This window comes from Chiloscyllium punctatum, chromosome 9 (genome assembly GCF_047496795.1).
Source record: "Chiloscyllium punctatum isolate Juve2018m chromosome 9, sChiPun1.3, whole genome shotgun sequence".
NCBI classification, from domain to species: Eukaryota; Metazoa; Chordata; class Chondrichthyes; order Orectolobiformes; family Hemiscylliidae; genus Chiloscyllium; species Chiloscyllium punctatum.
This window is the reverse complement of record NC_092747.1, coordinates 34277949-34302673: the sequence shown is the minus strand read 5'-3', so window position 1 is coordinate 34302673 and position 24725 is coordinate 34277949. Positions and strand designations below refer to the sequence as shown.

General features: G+C 38.1%; 1 protein-coding gene across 1 annotated transcript in view; it reads left to right on the top strand.

Moving 5' to 3' along the window:
• nbeaa (neurobeachin a) overlaps positions 1-24725 on the top strand; it is a 913644-nt gene that overhangs the window by 149456 nt on the left and 739463 nt on the right. Inside the window, exons 14-16 of the mRNA XM_072577218.1 lie at positions 21264-21343; positions 21627-21689; positions 23451-23548. Coding sequence (XP_072433319.1) covers positions 21264-21343; positions 21627-21689; positions 23451-23548 — 241 coding nt within the window. The remainder of the gene's footprint in view (positions 1-21263; positions 21344-21626; positions 21690-23450; positions 23549-24725) is intronic.

Below are 24725 nucleotides of genomic sequence, written 5' to 3'. Positions count from 1 at the left end.
CATTGCTGTGAGTCTAGAGTCACATGTAAGTTAGTTCAGGTAAGGATGGCAGATGGCCTCCTGAAAAAAGCATGGGTGAACCAGGTGGGTTTTTATAACATTATTGATAGTTTCATGATCACCATTTTGAGTTTAGTTCTTAATTGTAGATTCATTAATTCATGGATTTGAATCAGTGTCCCTAGAATATAAGACTGGGTCTTTGGATTATCAGTCCAAGTTACCTTACCATTTTGGCACCCTGTCCCCAAAACATTTACAACATTAAAGGCATAATGCAAATTACAAGTTGCTGTTAGGATGACATAAGCATGAGCAGGTTTAAAATGTTGTTTTGTAACTGTGAGCTTCTGTTTGTTTCTATATACAAGTGATTGTTGCAGTCTCTTAGAAGATTTTTAATTAGCATGATAGGTGCTGACTGAGAGCAAGAAATGCACTCAAAACGTGAATCACCTGGAAAGAAAGAAGCTTGAAAAATCTATTCTAATATAGTTAATAAGAAACTAACACATCATGTGATATAATTTTGGTGTGAAATCATCCATATTGGCTTTTGATTAGTGGGTTTAGGCCATTTATAGTTTTGAACTAGTGACAACAAAATAGCTAAGTGATGTGAAGTGAATTTGAAAATATTTCCCTTTGGTTTAAATTCTCCAAGAGCTTACAAAATATTATTTCTAGCAATTGTCCATGAGAAATGAATAAATGGAGCAATGTCAGAAGCAGAATGTCAAAAGGCAAGAAATTGTTGAGCAGTTATCCATCTCAACTGACCCCTCTCCATTTTGCATACTGTTAATGTCCCCAGTAGATATTGGGGTAAGCAGTGGAAACGTGAATGAGACAGATAGGAGCTTTATTAACACATGGAACTGGAGGTGGGAACATTCAGCATGCAGTTTCCCATCATTTAGCATGCAGAACATTCAATTTAAATCACATTCAGGAAACTGGTTTTGCTAGGAACTGAAAGGATCAGCCCATAGCTCATTTTAAAGAGCAATATAATAAAGCGTAAGCTTATGATGTGTTAACTGTGGCTAAGTTGGTGGTAGTCTTAACTCTGGGTTCTGACACAAAGGTTAAGTCCCACTCCAGAGACTTTGATGCAGAAATCTTGGCTGACACTTCGTGATTATTAAGGAATACTGCACGTTCAGATGTTCCATGTTTTTGATGAGATGTTAAACTGGCCCCATTGCTGTCTCAGGTGGACTTAAAAGATCCCACAACATCATTTTGATGAACAGCAGAAAACGTATCCCTGAAGTTATAGCTAACATTTATTCCTCAATCAGCACCATTTAAAAACTTGATTTTCTAGTCAATTTGATTTTGTTCATTCTGCTCTGGGCATGAAATGTAGTACCTGTAATTGAATGAAAAAGTGTTTGCCAGAATTATGTCATTCTTGACAGATATTGATTTCAAACTACAAGCTGAAGAGCAACATTTCCAAAGTCATTGAACATAACTTGATCATGTGTGTTCTCCATGACTGAGTCTATGTGCTGAAATAAGCTTGCAATGGCTTATTTTGATATCAATGATTGATTAGAATTGTCTTGTGCTCAAGTGTTACTGATTCGTGATTTACTTATTATGCGCAATTCCTTTGACTTTTGTCTCCCAATAAAGCTGTCTCAAAGCCTTCCTCAGCTGGTAGGGTGGAGATAGTCTGATCAGCTGACATCCATGACACATTTTTTCTACTGTTCCGCAATCAATGGGTGATTTTCTTCCATCATGTTAAGACGAAAGATCATCTTATTACAAGCTGTTAACCTTATTTATCCAGTGATTTGGTTCAACTCATTTTCAAGTGTTGGCAGGTAGGGTTGAGTGATTGGTAGGGTTGGATCTAAAACTTCTGAAAGATTTTTGTTGAGGCAAGCCTACATGTGCTAATGCACTGCCTGTGATTCGTGTGTAGTTGTCACATGGTGAGACTTTACTCTTCCGATGTTGACACGGAGTAAAGCTAAAGAATTTTTTTTCCCAATTTTCTCCCCTTCTCTCCTCTCCTGAAGGTGGTGACTCATGCTGGGGTATGGTTCCACAGGCACCAGCAGCCCTCCGGTACCTCACCCAAGGGTCTATTCTTCATGTGTGAGCCTATACGGTGAGTATCGGTGGGCTATTCGACTGTAGGGCATCGATGCCAAGGACGTCCTTTCTGCACCTGATGACCGTGCATGCATTTTTAGCAAGGTGGCTTCATGGTGACCTGGAAGTAAAACTCTGCCCAGTTTTCTATCTGCCTCTTCTGTACTTTGGAGCATTGAACGATGAGGTACCATCTTGAAGTTTATGTAGAGCTTAACAGGGGTTGTGATGGAAAGCTTGAAATTCAAATAGAAGTTAAAAATTGAAGTTACAAATGTAAGTCAAGAGAGTGCTGAGAATAGAGCTGTTTTTAGATCAGTCTTCAAACCTGGGACTTGCATATATTGTAACTAATGCAAAAATGTGTTTCAGAATGGTTTAGTCGAAGGTGTGGTGTTAGTAGTTACCAGGTTTATCTTTGCTTTGGGTTCCAATACACAATTGCTTATTTATAGAGCATTGAAAAATAAAAGCGATGAACTTATCATATTCTTCAAATTAGTATCATATTATCCAAATTAACTTGTTCATACGTTCTGCTGCACTCTTAATTCTATTGTATTAAATTGGTTATATTTTGGTTTAAAAACAATGAAGATGAAAAGGCTGTTTGTAAGTTTGGGCAGACTAGAAATATAGTTTGTAACTGTAAAGGAATAGGAAATACTGAAAATATGACAAATCATATTCTTAGATATTTTGACTTTCCTAAAATAACCTTATAAGGAACTTGAAATATGCATTCACCAGTAAGATGCTTTCTCTTTCTCCTGTGGTGCCAATTGAGCTGAACCGTGGAATTTTCACTGATTGTTGTTCTGAAAAGGATTGATAAAATGATATAGTTGACAAAAGCCTTCATAATTACTGCATATAAAAATCACAAAGGTTCATTGTATGAACCTGTGTGGGTAAAATCTGAATTGAAGGTTGAAGTCTTTCGATATGAAATGCCCACAGTACTAGCAAAATAATTATTGGAGACGATAATCTCAGACTGTGGTAAGACAAAGATTTATGACCAGAATTGGAAGGCGAACTGATTCGTGCCAGTAATCAGTATGTTCCATGTTCAGTGAGGAAGACTGCAGTCATAAACTTGGTCTTATAAAATTAAGCAAGAAAAGCAAATGAACTGTAGTTAGGCTAATATTTGTAAAATAATGCAGTATCCTGGCCAGAAGAGTTATAGCTGAAAGACGTTGATTTTGAAATTAACCAGTTTTGATGGAATGAAAGGTGACATTGCCCAGTATTAATTGGAAAGAATTAATTACAGATGTATATGTGGGATAAAGGAAGGCACAGACTTTTTAAATAGATAAATGTTGAAAGTAGAGAAGTTTTTTTAAGTATTGCAAATGATGAATGCTGTGGCGACAATGCAGAAAAAATGAGTAGTAGAAGGAATCAAAGGAGGAAACCTACTTTTCCTCTACTTGAAGGGACAACCTTTCCTTGTTAGCAACAGCAGCTTGTATTTTTATAGTTCCTTTGATGAAATAAAAGATCCCACAGCCTTGACAATAGTATTCTGAAATAAAATTTGGAGACCAAATCATATAAGGAAATGTTAGGGCAAATGGCCAACAACTTGGCCAAAGAGCAAATCTTTTAGGGCGAAAGTGAGGTAGAGAGGTAGAATAGTTTAGGACAGTAATTGCAGAGTTCAGAGCTGAGGTAGCAGAAGCCACAGCTAGCAATGATCAGAGATTAGAATCAGGAATACTTAAGTGCAGAATTGGGCGAATGTGGATAGCTTCGTGCACACGCACACAATTGTTAAAGATTCAAGGAGCCATTTAGAATTGAGTTGTTTGGCCATCTTATGAAACATCTCTGTGGCATCTGGAACTTGAAACTGGACCTTCTGGACCAGGGATGGGGTGCTACCATCGAACTACAAAAACCTAAAACTAGTCAAAGCTGTTGAAAGAATTGCAGGTAATCAGATTGCTTAGGCTAAATATGAATTGCAGCACTGTACATTGGGCAGTCTGCTAAATCAGGGCACTATTTAGTAAAACTGCCTGTTGTAATTGGGTATGGGCTGAAAGACGCCATCTAGTAACACCATTTCTCTTTGACATTGGTATAGAAGTTGTGATAAAAGAAGCACAGAATGTTGCCAAATTAGGAGGCCAATTGGTGAAAGGGGTGATCTTTAATGATGTCCCGGAGCTATTGGCTACCACAGCATAGTCTACAGATCCTATTGGATAGAATGATAATTAATGTAAAAAGGATGAGCCATGATGACTGAAAGAAATGAAGAAAGTAAGTCGATGACAAACAAAGTGGTTAGCAGCTGGAACAAGTAAATGCTGAGAAGCATCTTAGAAATTGGTCACTATCATAAATCGGAGTTAGAATAATTACAAAGAATGTACTCTTTAAAGATAAAGAGAACTAATCAACGTTAGAATAGAAGTTCGTCAAATCAGTCTTGATTCTTTTCAGTGTTTTGTGCGGGTGGCACTGTAAGCAGGGCAGATCAAAACATTATGAAAAGATATTAAGAGATTACGTGAATAGGCAAAACTTTAGCGAAAAGGCAAATGAAGTTATCCAATTTTGATGTAAAAGGGGAGGACAGAGTACTTATTAAATGGTGAGATGTTGCAAGCAATGAGATCCAGAGATTTGGGTTTTATATACACTGATCATTTAGTTATAATGCATGTTTGATTTTTTTCGGAGACATTTCATTAAGAATGTGGCCTTTGTCTGGATATCTGTAGTACATGAAAGTAGACATTATGCTGTAGATTTACAAGACTCTGGTTAGACCAGAGTCTGGAATACGCAGAAAAATTCTGGATGCCACATCTTTCATCGGATATAATGGCTTGGAAGGAAGTGCTGTCCACTTGGACTTCATTATAGCATGAGGAAAGATGAAACCATCTTGATTGTGTTCAATCATTTGATCGAACAGAAGTTGAAAATTGCTGAAAAGAGATATTTTGTTGAAGCTTTTCATTTTGTTACATTAAGACAAAGGCAAGAATGCAAAATTTGTGCTGTAGCTCATTTATGCTTATTAGAAGTGGAAAACATTCATATGTAAGGATTTATTCTTTGTAAAGAAAAGAAATATGTTCAAACCCTGCATTTTTTTTTCTCTCATTTGCCTGAGAGCTTTTGAAGCCTGTAGTTCCTTATTGTTTTCTTTGTCAATGACTGGGCAAGTTACAAATTGACTTGCCAATCAATCAGCACCCTTTCCTTTTGTGGTATAAATTATTGTGATTTATTGCAAATTCTTGCTTTCGTCCTCATTAAGGGCAAGAGTTAACACTTCTCCGTAATTAGATATTTAATTGTTTCTCTGTAATTTCCTTGACATCAATTTCTCTACATTATTCTCAACTAGTTGAGAAATGTGAGGTAATGCATTTTGGGAGAAGCTTTGATGGCATGTTTTGCTTGTTAGCAATATTTGGATTATTCCATATTTAAGAATTCATCTTAAAATGACCAGATTCACCAGACAAATGCATCAACTTTATAACATTCAAATTATGTCAGTGGTGACATGATGATATATTATTTTTGCTGTAGTAATTAAAGACTATATTTGGAAATCAACTTTTGAAAATTATCAGTGAAAAATATTTCTTTTTTTTTGGAAGATCTGCTCTAAGTACTGAGTACTGGCAGTTTTCTAGGTGCAATGTTGAGACCTTAGTAAAAATGTATCTAGGAGCTCAAAGGCTAGATTGCATTCTTTTTTGGAATGTAGGTTTCTGATGTGAAGAAAAATGTTTGTGTAAAGCTGTATTACTTGCTGGTTTTCTTCATACCTAAATGCACCTTGATTTTAAATCCAAAACTGCAGTGGTAATTTTGGATCTACTGTTGCATGACAAGTCTGTGGTAGTAATCACAGTGGATCAATTGCAGGAAGTACTGCCATTGAATATGAATACTTTAAAACGGGTTTCCTCATTTACAAAAATAAATTCAGTACTTTTTGTGATTGGTTATTGTGATTACATATATAATAAATTTACATGCACAGAGTTTTTGGAAGCAACTCAAAGCTGATGACGATGATCTCCATCAGTTTTGATTGTTAAATTTGGATAAGAATCTGAAAATAAAGAAGCTGGGCTTACTGAAAGGGACTATAATGTTGTCATAAACTCAACTGGGTCACTAATGACCTATAGTTAAGAAAATCTCCTGTCCTTGGTTTGTTGATGACTCAAATCCCTGGCACACCAGATTGAGTGGCTTGGAATATGTTGGTGTTGGTGTTGATGTTGCCAGGTGTTGTATTGGGAAAAAGTGGTCCAAATATTTCATATTTTTCATTTCAGTCTAATGTTCAGTCCTATTCCAGCCAGATAGTCATGTGGATGAAACAATGTAGGACAATGCAGATTGAAGAATCAATCATAAATGATGGAGAATGTGCACTGGAATGTAGGGTTAGTGAGGGTTTTGTTTTTCTTTCATCGGAATAGGTGGACACCTACACCCTAATTGCCATTGAAGGGGGAGTAATATACTTCCAAGTCAGGATGGTGTGTGGCTGAGAGGGGAACTTGTAGGTTGTGGTGATCACTTGCATCTACTATTGTTGCCTTTCTGGCTATATTTGTAGGTTTGGAAGTTGTTGTCGAGGAACTTTTGTGGTTTGATGCAGCGTGCTGTGCAGGGTAAGTACTTCCGTCACTGAACATCAGTAGTAAATGGCGGGAATTGTGAAGTGGTAGATGGAGTTTCACTCAGTTGGGCTACTTTGACCTGCATTGTGTCCAGCTTCTTTAATGCTTTGAAGCTGCATGTATCTAGGCAAGTGGAGATAGTCTTGACTTGGGCTATTTTAATGGTGAAAGGTTTTGGGGAGTTAGGTGAGTTAGTTTCTGCAGAATTCCTAATTTCTGACCTGGTCATGGAATCACAATATTCATATGGTTGATGGCAGTTTCTAGTCAATGATAGGATGTGGATATTTGGAGAATTAGATGATGGTGAGGCCATTGAATGTTGGGAAATGGTAAGAATCTTTCATGTTGCAGATGACCTGCCCTGTGTGCAAATGTTACTTGAACATCTCACTTCTGACCTATGACAGATGGGATGACATTAATGAAGCTGCTGAATTTGATTGCAGAGTTAAAATAGTTTGATAATGTTGTGATACTTGCAGTTGGTTACCGACATCAGAAATTTCCCTTCATGTTTGATGCCTGTTGTGATGAGCATTATGCAAATATGCATTGTGCATCTCATGACTCCCAAGGTGAGATAACCAAGTAGAGTGCATTTGTCTCTTTTAAGATGTACATCGTCGAGATCCATCGTGTGGTTGCACATATCAAAACTTAGAACCGTTTCTTATATTGGCAGAGACTTGAGGTACTGCATGACATATCCATTGCTTCCTTCCTCTGTTATTGTTCTTCAAATGATTTAATTGATGTGGGTTTTTTTTCCTTCAATTTGATTTAGGAATTGCAATACCTTTAAGCAAAATCTGAGGAAGAAAAATATGTTGCAAGATCAGATTTATTATTTTTAAAACATTTGTTTGACCAGCAAATACAGTGTACTTAAAGATTTTTAGTGTTTTTTTTACCCCTTGGGGCAAATGTACTACAGGTTGTGGTATAGCTTGTAAAATAAACAAAGTAAAATTGTAAAACTTCCATGCTTTATGTAATACTTCATGAGTTGCTCATGATGTGCACTTAACTTAAAACTAGGCTACACCTGATTTCTAATAATTGCTGTCAGTTAATTCTAGCGAACTATTCCACAAGTGTGTTAATTTTATTTAACATTCAAAATACTTATATACCATCTAATCATTTTCATCATGTTTGACATTTCCACTCCCCAAATTTTTTTGAAATCAGTGCTGGTCTCAACAAGGCATTTTAAAAGTATAGTTCTTTTCAAGTAGGTCTCTATTAACAAAATCTGAAGTAGGAGGTCAGGATTGGATTTCTTTTCTGTTGAAAGTAGAAAGCTTGAGGAATGACCAAATAGTGGTCTTTAAAATTATGGGATGTTTTATTAAGAATAGGCAGTACATGTATTTCCACTTCGGCAGAGGAATCAAATTAGAAACCCTCAAAAGGTGATCACCGCAAAATCAAATCGGAAATTCAGAAGCAATTTTTTTTATCAAAACCGTGTAGAACACTTACAACAGGAAGTATTTGTGACAAATTGGAAAGGTGTGGTTTAATTGGAGTCAAAATACAAATTTGAGAGAGAAGTGAATAAGGGACTATGCTGATGGAATTAAATGATTGAAGATGGGAGGAGGCTAGAGTAGAGCCTAAAAACTGGCAAAGACTAGTAGGAGCAAATGTCCATTTTTGTTTGTTCACATATTTTAGATATTGCTGGCTAGATCGGCATTTGTTGCCTACCCCAAAATGTCTTTCAGAAGGTAGTATTGATCTGCTTTCTGAACCACTGCAGTCTATCTGGTGTTGATGCATCCACAGTGCTGTTAGAACAGAGCCCTGAGATTTTGGCCCAGTGGCAGTGATGAATGGCAATATTGCACCATGCCAGAGTAGTATGTGGCTTGCGGGGGGCGTTGTAGCATGATGTTCAGATGCAACTACTACTCTTGTCCTTTGAGGTGATAGAGGTCTTTTGCAAGATGTTGTCAAAGGAACCTGCATGAGCTACTGCCATTGTATGTCAAAGATGATATGGGGTGCCAGTTTTGAATTGGAGTGGATAAGGTCAGAAGTCACATGACACCAGATTACAGTCCAACAGGGTTATTTGAAATCATAAGCTCAAGATGGAGAAAGTGGATATTGAAGATGGTAAATCAAGTGCATTGCTTTGCTCTAGATTGAATTAAACTTTGTGGTATTGGAGCTCCCCTTATTCAAGCAAGTGATGTATATTCTTTGTAAAAATTCTTTAAAGTTGAAACTAGGCAGGATTGAAATGAATACTAATTTTATGCTCAGTGAGCCATATGAAATAATGCAGAATGCTCTGCAGTATTAGAAGGTAGAACTCTGGTGTATTTAAAATATATTCCATTGAGCTGTCTTTTTTTGACTAATGTCTTTTTAGTAATTGGACCTTTAATTTACTATGGAAGTACGGAATTTGGTTTGGTCTGAAAATCATGATATGGTCAAGATGTTATTGAAGCTTTTGCTAAAATGCATGGAATTAGGAGTTGGGATAGACTCTTAACACCTTTAGGTCTACTCTGCTTGTCAATAAGATCAAGGCTGATTGTGGCCTTGGTACCACTTCTCTGCTTACACACACACACACACACCCTTGAATTCCCTTCTTTGTTAAGAATTTATCTATCTGTGCCTTAAAAATATTCTATGACGTGGCCTCCACACTGGGCAAGAGTATTCCATAGACTGAGTGAAAGAAAATGCTCCTCATATCCATCTTAAAAGAGACCCACTTATTTTTTTAAACAATATTCCATAGTTCTAATCTGTCACTTGGCATAATATCTATCAGCATCAGCCCTGTCAAATCTGTTAAACACTAGAGGTCAAATGTTGATTAGACAGAGTCCTGGCCTGTGCTTTTCTGGTCTGTTTTACTCCAACACACTCACCACCTCTTGCCATTCCAGCATTACTTGTTCCCTGTGTATACACCCAGCCAATATCTCACCCAGTTACCTTCAATGAACATATAATCATCACCTATTCCTTAGTTCCATTTAACATTAGACATCCCTATGAGATCCCACTGGATAATAATGGATTCCCCCTTTTTTTCCTTTTTAAAATACATTATAGACAATAATAAATAAAGAAAAGTTGCACAAAATGATAATGTATCGTATTCCTTTTTTGTGTAAAATGACTTTCCAGATATCCTTTTTCTAGTATTTCTCATAGTTATATAGAGTTTGCTTTGTTTTTTTTGTTATAACCAGCTAGCTGTCTATTCTTTTTCACCAGTTTCAATTTGGATATTTTTCCATTCCCCAACATTTTTCAATCATGCATTTAGCTACTTACATGTTATCCCAATGTGACTTCTTTTCAATGTAGCCCCCAATGGATATTGCTGCTAAATCCCTTTAGAGCTCGTTTTGAAATTTATGCTGAGTGAGACATCATTCCATAGCCCCATCAAGGGGAGTCAAGCACTAGAGGGCATGGGTTTAGGGTGAGAGGGGAAAGATTTAAAAGGGGCAACTTTTTCACGCTGAGGGTGGTGTGTGTATGGAATGAGCTGCCAGAGGAAGTGGTGGAGGCAATGGTACAATTACAACATTTTAAAAGGCATCTGGATGGATACATGAATAAGGGCTAAGAGGGATATGGGCCAAGTGCTGGCAAATGGGACTAGATTAGGTTTGGATATCTGGTTGGCATGGATGAGTTGGATCGAAGGGTCTGTTTTTGTGTTGTACATCTCTATGACTCTGTCAGCTTTTATGTTTGGTAAATTTTGCTACTGTTCTTAGCTCGCCAGCTAAAAAGCAACATTTACTTGCCTCTCACTAAAGAAAAATTATGAGCCCAGCTGCATTTGAACCCCTCACATACGAAGCATCAGGAAAACGATAAGTTAAATGTTTGTAGTATCTCCCAATTATGGAAATTTCAAAACAGCATTGCTTCATTTTAAATTTTTTTCAATGTTTTGTTTGTTCAAATTATATCTTCTACTTTGGGATTTTCCATAGTTGTACTCAATTGTAAGTCCTTAAAAATGGCACCTGGCCTCTTTAAGTAGGCACTCTAATTCAACAGTTTGGATAGACTTTGCAGTTCTCCATTTCAGTTTTAAAAAGCACTGTGTCTTTTCATGAAACCCTAGGTCATCGGGGTTAGGTCATTTTTGGAATACTGCGTGCAGTTCTGGTCTCCCTGCAATAGGAAGAATGTTATGAAACTTGAAAAGGTCAGAAAAGATTTACAAGAATGTTGCCAGGGTTGGAGAGTTTGAGCATTATAGAGAGGCTGAATAGTCTGGGGCTATTTTCCCTGGAGTGTTGGAGAGTGAGAGGTAACCTTTATGAAGGTTTATATAATCATGAGAGGCATGGATGTGGTGAATAATTATGGTCTTTTCCCTAGGGTGGGGGAGTCCAGATCTAGAGGGCATAGGTTTAAGGTGAGAGGGGAAAAGATTTAGGAGACCTCAGGGGCAACTTTTTGATGCAGAGCAAGTGGTGGAGGCTGGTGTAATTACAAGACGTCTGGATAGGTATATGAATCGGAAGGGTTTCGAGGGATTTGGGCTAAGTGATGGCAAATAGGACTAGATTTGGATGTAGGCTTGCTCGCTGACCTGTAAAGTTCATTTCCAAATGTTTCGTTACCCTACTAGGTAACATTTTCAGTGGGCTTCAGGCGAAGCAATGTTGAAAATTCCTGCTTTCTACTTATATGTTTGGGTTTCTTTGTGTTGGTGATGTTACTTTCTGTGATTCAGTCACTTCCAGTTCCTTTTTCTCAGGGGGTGGTAGATGGGGTCTAACCCAATGTGTTTGTTGATACAGTTCTGGTTGGAATGCCATGCTTCTAGGAATTCTCATGCATATCTTTTTTTGGCTTGTCCTATGATGGATGTGTTGTTCCAGTCGAAGTGTGTCCTTAGCTGTATGTAAGGATACGAGTGATACGAAGGATACATATAATTTTGTAACGAGTTGATGTTTATGTATCCTGGTGCCTAATTTTCTGCCTGTTTGTCCAATGTAGTGTTTGGACTAGTCTTTTGAAGTATGGCATTCCAACTGGAATTCTATCAACAAACACATTGAGTTTAGACCCCATTTACCACCCCCTGAGAAAAGGAACAGGAAGTGACTTCATCAGAGGAAATGACATCACTAACCCAAACATATAAATAGAAAGCAGGAATTTTCAGCATTGCTTCACCTGAGGCCCACTGAAGATGTTACCTAGTCGGGTACCAAAACATCTGGACGTGAACCTTCCAGTTCAGTGAGCCAACCTACATCCAATACCTCAACCTGAGCTGAAAATCTTCTCAAAACTCACTAGGACTGTATTTATTTAGGATATCTGGTCGGCATCGATGAGTTGGACCAAAGGGTATGTTACTGTGTTGTATATCTATATCGCTGTTTTGAAGAAATCCTTTTCATTATTATATGTTCTCGTATAAAGTGATATTTCATATATTTCTGTCTGGTTTCCAATGCAACGTAGCTCATACTCCATAAATCAGTCTTCTCATTTTGAATGCTGTTTTAAAATTTATTTAGAATAACGATTTCAAATTCACTGTTCTATTCCACAATCATCTATGCGCATCATAAAATGCTTGAAATCTGTCCTCCATGCAAGTAAAACATGGCAGGATTTGCTTCAACTGAAGACAGCCCAACAAACACCAAACTAGAGAGGCCTTATTTTTACTGTATGTGTATTTATCTAACTTTCTCACTTGGTTTCGCATGTCTTCTGAAGGGCAAAGAAATGCTTCTCTTTTGAACTGGTATCCCTCTAGAAATGGTACTTTAATGGCAATTATCTACATTGCCATTATATTTGTTGCTAACAGTAACAAGCAAATACACCAAATTGCTTTTCCTTTCCCCCATAGGTGAATGTAAACATGTCCTGGTCTCATGTTTTTTTTAACCTGATGCCACCAGCCTGGATTTATCCTTGTAAACCAATCAGGAGGCATCTTCTCCATGCATCACCACTTCCTTGTTAGGGCTGGTTGTCCCCCATTTGACGCCTCTTTGAACAAATTCTGTCTCTAGCTTTCTAATTTAAGTCTTCCCTATCACGTAGGCTTGAGCTCCTGCTGTCATTCTTGGTATGTCCTATATTCCTTGTTACTCATTCTGTCTCTTTCAAGATTGTTACTGTACAGAACTTGCATTAGTTTCCTGCTATCCATTTTTGTACTTCATGCTTCCAATCCATGGGACTGACCTTTTTGTCCCCTCATTCTGTACATTTAACCAATGACCTTCCCTGCTCTTCTTACAGTCACATTTTTTTTTCATTGACTACTGCTCCCTTCTGGTAACTATTTGATTTTAGTTTCCATCTTTTGTATTTGTCTTTTGGGATGGATGGCCTTACTTTGACCTAGAAGTGAGCTGTTCTTTATCTAGCAAACTTTCAATTGTGGCAGAGAGACAACAGGAGGCGATGGACCAGTGGTATTATCACTAGTCTATTAATCCAGAAACTGGCTAATGTTCTGGGGACCCAGCTTTGAATCCCAGCGCAACAAATGGTATAGTTTGAATTCGATAAAAAAAATCTGAAATTAAGAATCTATTGTTGACTGTGAAACCATTACTGAGTTTTGGAAAAACCCATCTGGCTCACTCATGTCCTACAGGGAAGGAAATCTGCCATCCTCACCTTGTATAGATTACATGTGACTCCAGACCCACAATACTGTGGTTGACTGACAATTACTAACTGATATGATGTAGCAAGCCACTTAGTTGTATCAATCACTATGAAGTCTGAACAAAGAAATGAAACCGGACAGACCACCCAGCATTGAGCAAAACACTGGAAAAGGCAGCAGTAGAAACAGGCCTGTTTACCCTGTAACACCCTCCTTAACATCTGAGTTGGTGCCAAAATTGGGAAAGCTGTCTCACAGGCTAGTCAAGCAATAGCCTGATATAGTCATATTCATGGAGTTGTACCTTACAGACAATGTCCCTGGATATGTCTTTCCACAGGCAGGACAGACTTAACAGAGGTGACAGCACAGTGTTACACAATTGGGAGGGAGTTCCCCTTGGAATCTGCAACATTGACTCCGGACTTCGAAGTCTCATTATTTCAGTTTATGGGCAAGGAAACCTCCTCCTTCCAATGTACTGTCCTCCCTTGGTTGAATCAGTACTCCTTCGTGTTGAAGAACACTTGGAGGAAGTACTAAAGGTGGCATTGACACAAATGTAGTGTGAATGGGGAATTTCAATGTGTACCATGGAGATTGGCTTGGTAGCAGCACTGAAGATTGAGCTGATCAGGTCCTCAAGGGCATAGCTGCGAGATTGGGTCTGCAGCAGTTGGTGAGGGAACCAAAAACAGGGGAAAAATGTTTGACCATATCCTTTTACTAATCAGATACATCTGACCTTGATGGTATTGGAAAGAATGACCACACATAGTCTTTGTGGAGACTAAATTCCACCTTCACACTGAGCATATTTGTTGTCATATTAGACAGAGTTTGAACACCTCTAGGAACTCCAGACTGGAGGCACTCTGGGCCATCAACAGCAACAGAGCTATACTCGAGCATAATCTGCAACCTCATGGCCTGGCATAACTCCCAATCAGCCATTAGCACCAAGCCAAAGGATCAACCCTGGTTCAATGGAGAATGCAGGAGGACATGCCAAGAGTAGCACCAGGCATACCTAAAAATGAGGTGTCAACCTGGTGAAGCTACCAAACAGGGCTGCTTGCATGCCTGTAGCATGCATAAGTAGCAACTGATAGACAGAGCTAAGCGATCCCGTAACCAATGGATCATATTTAAGCTCTGCAGTCCTGCCATATCCAATTTTGAATGGTGGTAAACAAATAACTAATTGGAGGAGGAGACTCTACAAATAACTCCTCCAAAGCTCAACACGTGCAAAATAAGGCTGAACAATTTGCAACAATCTGCCAGAAGTACCAAGTGGATGATCCATCTGAGTTTTTTTTTCCAGTAATCCCCAGCATTACAGATATCAGTCTGTAAGTAGTTGGAGGCGCTGGAAGCTGCAAAAGCTATGGGCACTGACAATATTCTGGCAGCAGTACTGAAGACTTATGCTTCTGAACCTGTTGCTCCCCGGCCAAGATTTTCCAGTACATTGACAATACTGACATCTACCTGACAATGTGGCAGAACGCCCAGGTATAGCCTATACATGCAAAGCAGGACAAATGCAGCCTGGCCAATTACTGCCCCATTGGTCTACTCTCCATCGTCAGTACAGTGATGCAGTGATGGAAGGTATTATCAATAGCAGTACCAAGCAACATTTGCTCAACAATAACCTGCTCAGTGATACTGTGTTTGGGTTCTACCATGGCACTCAGCTCCTGACCTCATTACAGCCTGGTTCAAACATGGACAAAAGAGCTGAATTCCAGAAGTGAGGCAAGAGTGACAGCCCTTGACATCAAGGTGACATTTGACTGTGTGTCATCCAGGATCCCTAACAAAATTGAAATAATTGGATATCAGGAGAAAAACCCCCCACTGGTTTGAGTTATACCTGGCACATAGGAAGATGGGTGTGATTGTTAGAAGTCAGACATCTCAGCTCCAGGACAACTTTGCAGGAGTTCCTCAGGGTAGTATCCCAGCCCAACCATCTTCAGCTGCTTTATCAATGACCTTCCCTCCATCATAAGACAAAAGTGGGGATGTTTGCTGATGATTGTACAATGTTCAACATTCGTGACACCTCAGACATTGAAGCAGTCCATGTTCAACTGCAACAAGATCCGGACAATATCCAGGCTTGGGCTGACAAACGGCAAGTAATATTTGTACTACACAAGTGCCAGGCAGTGACTATCTCCAAGGAGGCAATCTAATCACTGCCACTTGATTTTCAATGGTGTTACCATCACTGAATCCCCCTCGATCAATGTCCTTGGGGTTACCAGAAGCCAGTAACTCAACTGGACTTGTCACTTAAACGCAAAGGCCGCAAGAGCAAGTTTAAGGCTTAGACTACTGTGTTGAATGATTTACCATCTGACATCCCATACCCCCTCCAGCAAGACAGGAGTCAGGAGTATGATGGAAAATTTCCCACTTGCCTGGATGAGGGTAGCTCCACCAAAACTGAAGAAACTTGACACTATTCAGAACAAAGCAACCAGCCTCATTGGCACCGCATTCACAAGCATCCAGTCCCTCCGTCACCAATATGCCATCGCAGCAGTGCATACTCTCTCTTAAAGTGCACTGCAGGAATTCACCAAAGATCCAGCAGTTCCCAAACCTACAACTATGACCATCTAGAAGGACAAGAGCAGCAGATTCGTGGGAATTCATGCAAGTTCCCCTCCAATCCATTCACTGTCCTGAGTCGGAAATATATTGCTGTCCCTTCGGTGATGACTGGTCAAAATCCCGGATTCCCTCCCTATGTCATGATTTGGAGACGCCGATGTTTGACTGGGGTGTAGAAAGTTTAAAAATCACACAACACCAGGTGATAGTCCAACATGTTTATTTGGAACCACTAGCTTTCAGAGTGCTGCTCCTTCATCAGGTGATTGTGGGGAATAAGATTGTAACTTATACAACCTTATGGTAGACGCTGCAAGTCATGTCAGAATGTCAACACCGATACCACCATTACGCTTGGGGACACCTCTCACCATATATGTGGCAGGTACTTGTGCAACTCTGCCAACGTTGTCTGTCTCATACACTGCAGGCAAGGATGCCTTGAGGCATGGTACATTGGTGAGACCAAACAGAGGCTATAGCAACGGATGAATGGACACAGCAGAACAATCAACAGATGAGTGTGTTCCCTCCCAGTTGGAGAGCACTTCAGCGGTCCGGGGCATCTGACCTCGGACATTCAGGTGACCATCCTCCAAGGTGAACTTCAGGACAGGCAACAAAGCAAAGTGGCCGAGCAGAGGCTGATAGCCAAGTTCAGTACCCATGGGGACAGCCTCAACTGGAACCTTTATGTTCATGTCACACTACAGGTGACCCCGTTGCATGAAACCCACACAGACACCCACCCCTTTACACTCGCACTCTCTCACACCCTCTGAGAGAATCATAAACCCCCCACCCCCCCAACACTCACATGCACACATGTTTGTGGCGTGTATTTGTACTTGCAGAATTACAATTTACTTTGCTCAAAAACTGCATGAATCCATGTAAGATTCTGTAAATATGTTTTTTAGATTAGAATCAGTCTTGCTATTTGGCACAGGAAGCTGACACCTTCAATACCTTATCTGGGCTGACATGACACCAATTGTTAAATTTCACTTGAGAATGTAACTTTTCAAAAAAAAAGTTTTGCAGTTTACATATCAAAGAATTGAAACCAACATGGTCATTTTAAAAGATGAGAGACTTGACAAAGAATCCAGGTCTTTTTCAATATATAATTTCAGTTACATCACACTGTAAACTTTTGCTATAAATGGTGTTTTACAATCTTATTCTGCACAATCACCTAATGGAGGAGCAGTGCTTCGAAAGCTAGTGCTCCCAAATAAACCTGTTGGACTATAACCTGGTGATGTGTGATTTTTAACTTTGCCCTTCCCTAAGGGCAATGTGGGTTAATCTGTAGCTTGTGGAGGGAAGCGATTCGAGAAGATAATTCTTCACTACCACTTTAAGGGTAGATAAGGGCTATAAATGCTGTCCAGGCTGTTTGCCATGAGTAAATTTTTAAAAAAACATCTGATCTCCTAATGCAATGTGATGGTGAGAAATGCCTGGATCCTTGTTACTTTCTGTAACAACTTTGGAGTGAGTCAGTTACAATCCTTATCAGTCAAGAGTGTGGTGCTGGAAAAGAATAGCAGGTCAGGCAGCATCTGAGCAGCAGGAGAGTCCACCTTTTGGGCAAAAGCCCTCCAACAGGAAGGTTAGGGCTTTCCTGATGAAGGGTTTTTGCCCAAAAAGTCGACTCTCCTGCTCCTCTGTGCCTGATCTGCTGTGCTTTTCCAAAACCACACTCTCGACTCTAATCTCCAGCATCTGCAGAACTCACTTTAACCCTGTAATCCTTATCAAGCAATCCTGAAGAGTGTACCCATACAGCCTAGTGTTCATGCTGTACAATTTTATTTTAACCAATAATCTTTCCTAGGTGCCTCCACGCTTTAAGACACTATTTTTAGAAATAAGTGATGTCTCCTTGATGGAAACCAATTTTCAATGGCCTTATGTTTTAAGGTTCACCAAATTCTTTCTTGAAATGCTGGATTTGATTAAAGCCTATCTGCCTGGTGCAATGCATTGAAATGTTTAAAAAAACGTGTTAATTGCCATTCCTTCAGAATCTGTCACTGATCACTTATTACTGATGGAATTTGAAGTTTATTACCTGAAATGAACTGACATAGTCTATAAGTACCACTCATTTGCACTGAAGGTCACCTTAGATTGCAACAGGATCTTGATGAGATGGGCCAGATGGAGTTTAATTTAGGTAAATGTGAGGTGCTGCGTTTTGGAAAACAAAATCTTACCAGGACTTAATGAGAAGGTCTTAGAAAGTGTTACTGAACAAAGAGACCTTGGAGTGCAGGTTTCTCGCTCTTTGAAAGTAGAATCACAGGTAGATAGGATAGTGAAGAAGGTGTTTGGAATGCTTTCCTTTGGACAGAGTATTGAGTGCAGGTGTTGGGAGGTCATGTTGCGGCTGTGCAGGACATTGATTAGGCCACTTTTAGAATATTGCATGCAATTCTGGTCTCCTTCCTATTGGAAGGATGTTGTGAAACGTGAAAGGGTTCAGGAAAGATTTACAAGGATGTTGCCAGGATTGAAGAAGTTGAGCTATAAGGAGAGGTTGAATAGGCTAGGGCTGTTTTTCCCTGGAGCATCAGAGGCTGAGATGTGACCTTATAAGAGGTTTATAAAATCATGAGGGGCAAGGGTAGGGTAAATAGACAAAGTCTTTTCCCTGGGGTGGGGGAGTCCAGAACTAGAGGGGATAGGTTGAGGGTGAAAGGGCAAAGATATAAAAGAGACCGAAAGGGCAACCTTTTCACGCAGAGGATGGTGCTTGTGTGGAATGAGCTGCCAGAGGAAGTGGTGGAAGCTGGTACAGTTGCAATATTTTAATAGTCAGCTGGATGGGTAAATGAATAGGAAGGGTTTGGAGGGATATGGGCCGGGTGTTGGAAGATGGGACTAGATTAGTTTGGGATATCTGGTTGGCAAAGACGAGTTGGACCAAGGGTCTGTTTCTGTGCTGAACTGATAATTCATTGTTTTATTGACCTTCCAACATTTCATGAAGCTTTTTATACTTGCACATACTTTGTGGCTAATAGTACTTTCTGCTTTTGCATTCATATTTGCGCAGACCTCTCGGTTGATCAATTGTAATTGCCCCAATTATTTGAGCAATATTTTACCAAGTGTAACCTCTATTCACTTTCCATCACCTTGCCATAATTGTTTTCTTCTCTTTATTATGTATTATTATCAACTGACTGAATTTGTTTGGCAAATCTACAAAATGCAAAATGGAAATGTTTGTTTCTTGACATAATTTTTAATCCATAGCTACTAACTTATGAAGGCCTATTTCAGTGATCTTCCATGCTTAAGATCTCACATCCATCATTCATCTTTTCTATAAATTTATTGTATTCCTTATTCATGCAAACTTGTATTTTTTTTAAAAATTGTTAAAGAACAGATGCCCATTTCATTTTAATGTAAATAATGTAAGTTTTTGTCCTTTGTCAATAACATCACTTGAATTTTTTTTTAGTCAAGGGGTTATAGTCTAATAAATGAATAAATTAGTATCCTGATTGTAAATTCCAAGTTCATGGATTTGCAAATGTAATAGTTTTGTTGTTTTCCATATCCACAATCAGTGTCTTTAATAACAGTATTTTACTGGGTTCTGCATTTTTGTCTATAAAATAGTTACGTCTATTTTCCAAGGAATGATTACGCACTAAAATCTTGGAAGAATAACCATTCCCAAATCTGAAACTGGTGAACTCAAATTCTTTAGCCTTGTTCTGATTCTTACTATTGAGATACTCCAGGTAAAATTTTACCCAGTTCATTCCAGGTACTCTAAACATGAATTTGTTCTCAAACATTATACAATTGAAAGATTCTGCTACCAACGCATTCTTCAATATAGTGCCCTCTCTTCGTTCCATGGGAGTTGGTTTACCTCGTTTAATTATACAACTGTTTTGTGATGCAATGCGCCATCAGTAGCGTAGATTCAATTCCTGCACCAGCTGAGATTTCCATAAAGAATTTTCCTTCATGAACTCGAGCTTGAGCTTTGGATTCAGAGTTGTGACGTTTTAAAGCAAATTGGAGGGTCACTTAGCCAAACTTCAGTGGAAGAACCTTCTTGCAATTTTGCATCTTGGGGAGTTTATGGAAACATTGAAGAGAAATTAAAATACATTTTGCAGTGTTTTATACGTTATAGTCTAATGTTAATTTGTTCAATCTTATTGTATATGCGGAAATTATATAGGCTGGGAGAAAAAAATTCTTGCAGCATAGTTCTATTGATTCATTGCCGAATGTTCAGTTTTCTTTGTGTTAACAGTCCCTCACACAATTTGTATGATATATTTATTAAATGTATCAGTTACCTTGACTGAAATGTAATTGTTTCTAACAGTGTGCATTCTAATTTGAGAATTTACTCAAAAAAAATTGAAGATGATTCAACAATGTAAATAATGTTACATTATGTAAAATGCAGAATTTCAAGGATTTTAGTACATGCATCAGTTTTATAACATTGGATTAAGGATAGTGTTGATTATAAAATTAATGTAACCTGGAATTTAGCGAAGTGTCAATTTCAGAGCAGTCTTATCCTTTTTGTAAGTGCTTTTTTTTTGGAAAGAGTGCAAGATGATTGAGAATAATTATTGTCAGATTTAACAAATGACCTTTTTCTTACAATGGAGAAAAATGGAGGATGAATACAATGTCTGTTAACCAGAGCTATATGGATATTAATTAAATGGCGACTGTTACATGACATACTGAAATGAATTTGATAGCTCGTTTTACCAATATGTTTTACCTATTTGCAATAGTTCCAATAAAAGTTTAGAATTTTTAACTTGTGTGAATATATTTTATAACCTTTTAACTTTTTAAATTTTTCAAAAATGGATTGGATAACTAGTAATTCAAATTAGATTTTTAAATAATCAATTTTTTTTCTGTGCATTGTTATATTTCAGAAACATTTGATTTTGTCTTTTTGTTCTGAAGTTTATTTTCATTGGGTGCAAGGTATTTTAGAACTTGTTTGAATTTGCACAATTCTTTGCAAAGTAAATATTTTGATTCTGATCCATTTTGTACATCTCAGGAATTTGCTGAATGTGTTTGTGCAAAAAGTGTAAGACTAGGAACTGGATTTGGAAGACATGTTTTTGCACTACAATTTTAAAGTGAGTGACAGAAAATTTTCTTCTTATTTCAAGATGGCCCTCGTCCATCTCAGAAAGAAATTATTTCACTGCGGGCTTTTATGCTGCTATTTTTGAAACAACTAATTTTGAAGGTAAGAACTGACGTGTACACTAACATGTTAAAAAGGTACACTTTTCACTGAGCTTTGTTAGATTATAGAAACCAGGAAAGAAGATCGCTACAGTGATGAAACAAAATTCATTGCATGTTTGCTGTGATTGTATTCTATCAAGGTTTAACAAAGAGGCTGAAAACATGTTTGGTGAATTGCTTGGTCCCCTATTACAGAATTAATCTCATCTACAATCTGACTATGTTTTGCATGTCATTGTCTGAATATAAATTGTCAACTGTAGTTATGTTTGTTTGAATAGGATCGTGGTGTCAAAGAAGATGAACTTCAAAGTATTCTTAATTACCTGTTAACCATGCATGAGGTGAGTTCAAAATGTATCGTTATGCAAGCGAATGAATTAAGAATAGAAGTGTACCAGTCAGATCCTTGAGCCTGTTTTTGCCATTTAATAAGATCCTGGGTAAACTGAATCCTCGGCATTCCTGTTTATCCCTGCTAAACTTTCACCCAGTTGCTTATCAAAATCTAATTTTAAAAATGCTAGCATCAATTATAGCAGATGTAATATCAGTATTTGCAAATGCAAAATAAAATTGAGCAGAGTCCACATGACTTTTTGAAGGGGAAATCATGATTGATAAATTTATTGCGTTCGTTGAGTTAACAAGCAGGATAGATAAAGGAGATTCCCAGAAACCTTTTTGGATTTCCAAAAATTGTTCTGAGATGCCACACTTAAGGCTACTTAAAATGAAATAGTATATCGGTTTGGGCTAACATATTTGGATAAGTAGAGGATTGGCTAATTAATCGACGATTGATTTTGGAGGCTTTTCCAGAGTTGTAACCTGTAGGTGTGCAACAGGAATCCATGCTAGTAGTACAATTAATTACAATAGATATGAATTACTTGGATGTCAGAAGTGAATGTACAATTGCCAATTTGTTGATGACACAGGAATAAGTGGGAAGGCTAATTAGTGAAAATAGACAGATTGAGTGAGCAAAAGCATGGCAATAGATGGAATATAATGTGGGCAAGTGTGTGGTTATGCATCTTGACTGAAAGTAAAGAAGAACTGATTATTATGTGGGGGAAGACTGCTGAAAACTGCAGCACAGAGGGATTTGGGTGCTGTGCATTTATTAGAAAAAGTGCACATTAAAGTTCAGATAATAGAGAAGGCAAATAGAATGTTGGTCTTCATTTCAAAGGGAATGGAATATGAAAGGTATTGCTAAAGCTGTACAAGACATCAGTCAGATGTGAACAACTTTGTCCTCCTTAATCACATTACTATTTCTGTATATAAACAAATATGTGTATTATTGTCTTCAGTCATTTTAATGTTGAAAATATTTGTGATGACTTGAAAATCTGAATGAATTAATTTGGGTACTAACCATACAAATCAGGGAACTCCCAGTGTCAAACAAAATTTGTTCTCAATTAATTAATCACAATTTATTCATCTGAATGGTGGGTGAGGAAGGGCTAAAGCTTAATGATGAAAATGCCCATTTTTTAAGAGGTACAGGAAGTTTGACCAGTTCCCAAAGAACTGGGACACAAGCAGAAATCAGAATAATAAAGCGCAGAAAAAATTATAAAGGGACGTAAGACCAATTTTTTTTTTTGTTTTGTAAAATCTGTTTGACCCATGAAGCATAATAATATCAATTTACATTTCAAATAATATCATCTATTTTGTAGTGCATTTCATGTAAGAAAATACTTTAGAAGCTACACAAACATTTTAAGACGAGTATGACACCAATCTGCATAAGGAGATATTGATCAGAAAATAAAAAGCTTGAATTTGAAATAATATCTTAAAGAAGGGAAAGGTGCTTGAAGAGAATTTCAGAGCTCAAGGGTTTGATATTTGAAGGTTGAGCTGCCAAAATTAGAGGCGGCGAGATTTAGAGAAGTACAGATATCTTCAAGTAGGGTTTGTTCCATTTTTTACTTCCCCACAGGGTGTTGTGGTGTTTCAGGGTTGAATTTATCTGCAAGTCTGTCTTGCTGTATTTTGAGCCCTGTAAGAAGTTGAGTTTTAGCAATATATCTGAATGAAGAGAGCTTTATTTTGTTTGACTGCCTCTCTATTCCATGACACAGGATGAAAACATTCATGATGTTTTGCAACTGTTGGTTGCACTGATGTCAGAGCACCCTGCATCCATGATACCTGCTTTTGATCAACGAAATGGGATACGGTGAGGACATAAGTATACTACAGCTGCAAATAAACCAACTAGGGAATTTGTTCAGCAGTTTATATTTTCGGTCATTTTGTTTTCTGCTTTCGTTGTGAGGAAATTAAAATAATATTTTTTATGGAAATATTTCCTTCTATTAAAATAATTGAGCATGCTTTTTGATTTGAACAGGAGTACAAAATTGACAATTTCAAATGCATTTGCGATATTCTTGTAAAACACTGATGTTTTTGAAATTTGTGACATGCTGAGATTCTATTTTCCAACCAACAAAATTCATTCGTTAAATCACCACACCAGAGCAATGACAGTATATTCTTCACCAATTTTTAGGTTTCTAACAATGAGAGTGGCTGACAGAAAAGTCAAATTTTGAAACACTTTTTTGCTGTAATGGTGATACACTTAACTTCTGGATAACATGGAAAGTAGGAGGAGGAGGAGGCCATTCGGCACTTCGGACCTGCTCTGCCATTCAATATGATCATGACTGATCATCCATCATGTTCTTACTTTCTCCCATACCCTTTGATCCTTTTAGCCCTAAGAACTATAGATAATTCCTTATTGAAAAAATGCAACATTTTGGCCTAAACTACTTTTTGTGGCTGAGAATTTTACAGGTTCACTACTCTCTGGGTGGAAAAAGTTGTTCTATGTGAAATAGTCTTGCCTCATACCCTTAAACTGGGCCTCCTGGTTCTTGATTTCTTGGTCAAGTGGAACATCCTTCCTGAATTTACCCTGTTTGATCCTGTTATAATATGATAGGTTTCTATGAGAACCCCAAAGTCTTCTGAATTTCAATGAATATAGTTCTAACTGATCAAATCTGTCTTCAGAAGTCAGGAATGAGCCTGGTAAATCTTTGTCATACTCCCTTTTAGTCAAACATCCATCCTCAGATAAATTGACTAAGCTGCACATTCCAGTTGTGGTCTCATTAAGGCCCTGGAAAATTGCAGCAGGTATATCCCTGTTCCTGTACTTGAATTCTTTTAGCCACTGCTAAACAAGGACACCCAGGTCATGTTGCACCTCCCCCTTACCAAATTTGTGACCATTTAGATGATTTGCCTTCCTGTTTTTGCTACAAAAGTGGATAATCTTTCAACAGTCCACAATTTCATCTGCCGCCATTTGCCCACTAACTCAACTTGTCCTAATCACACGG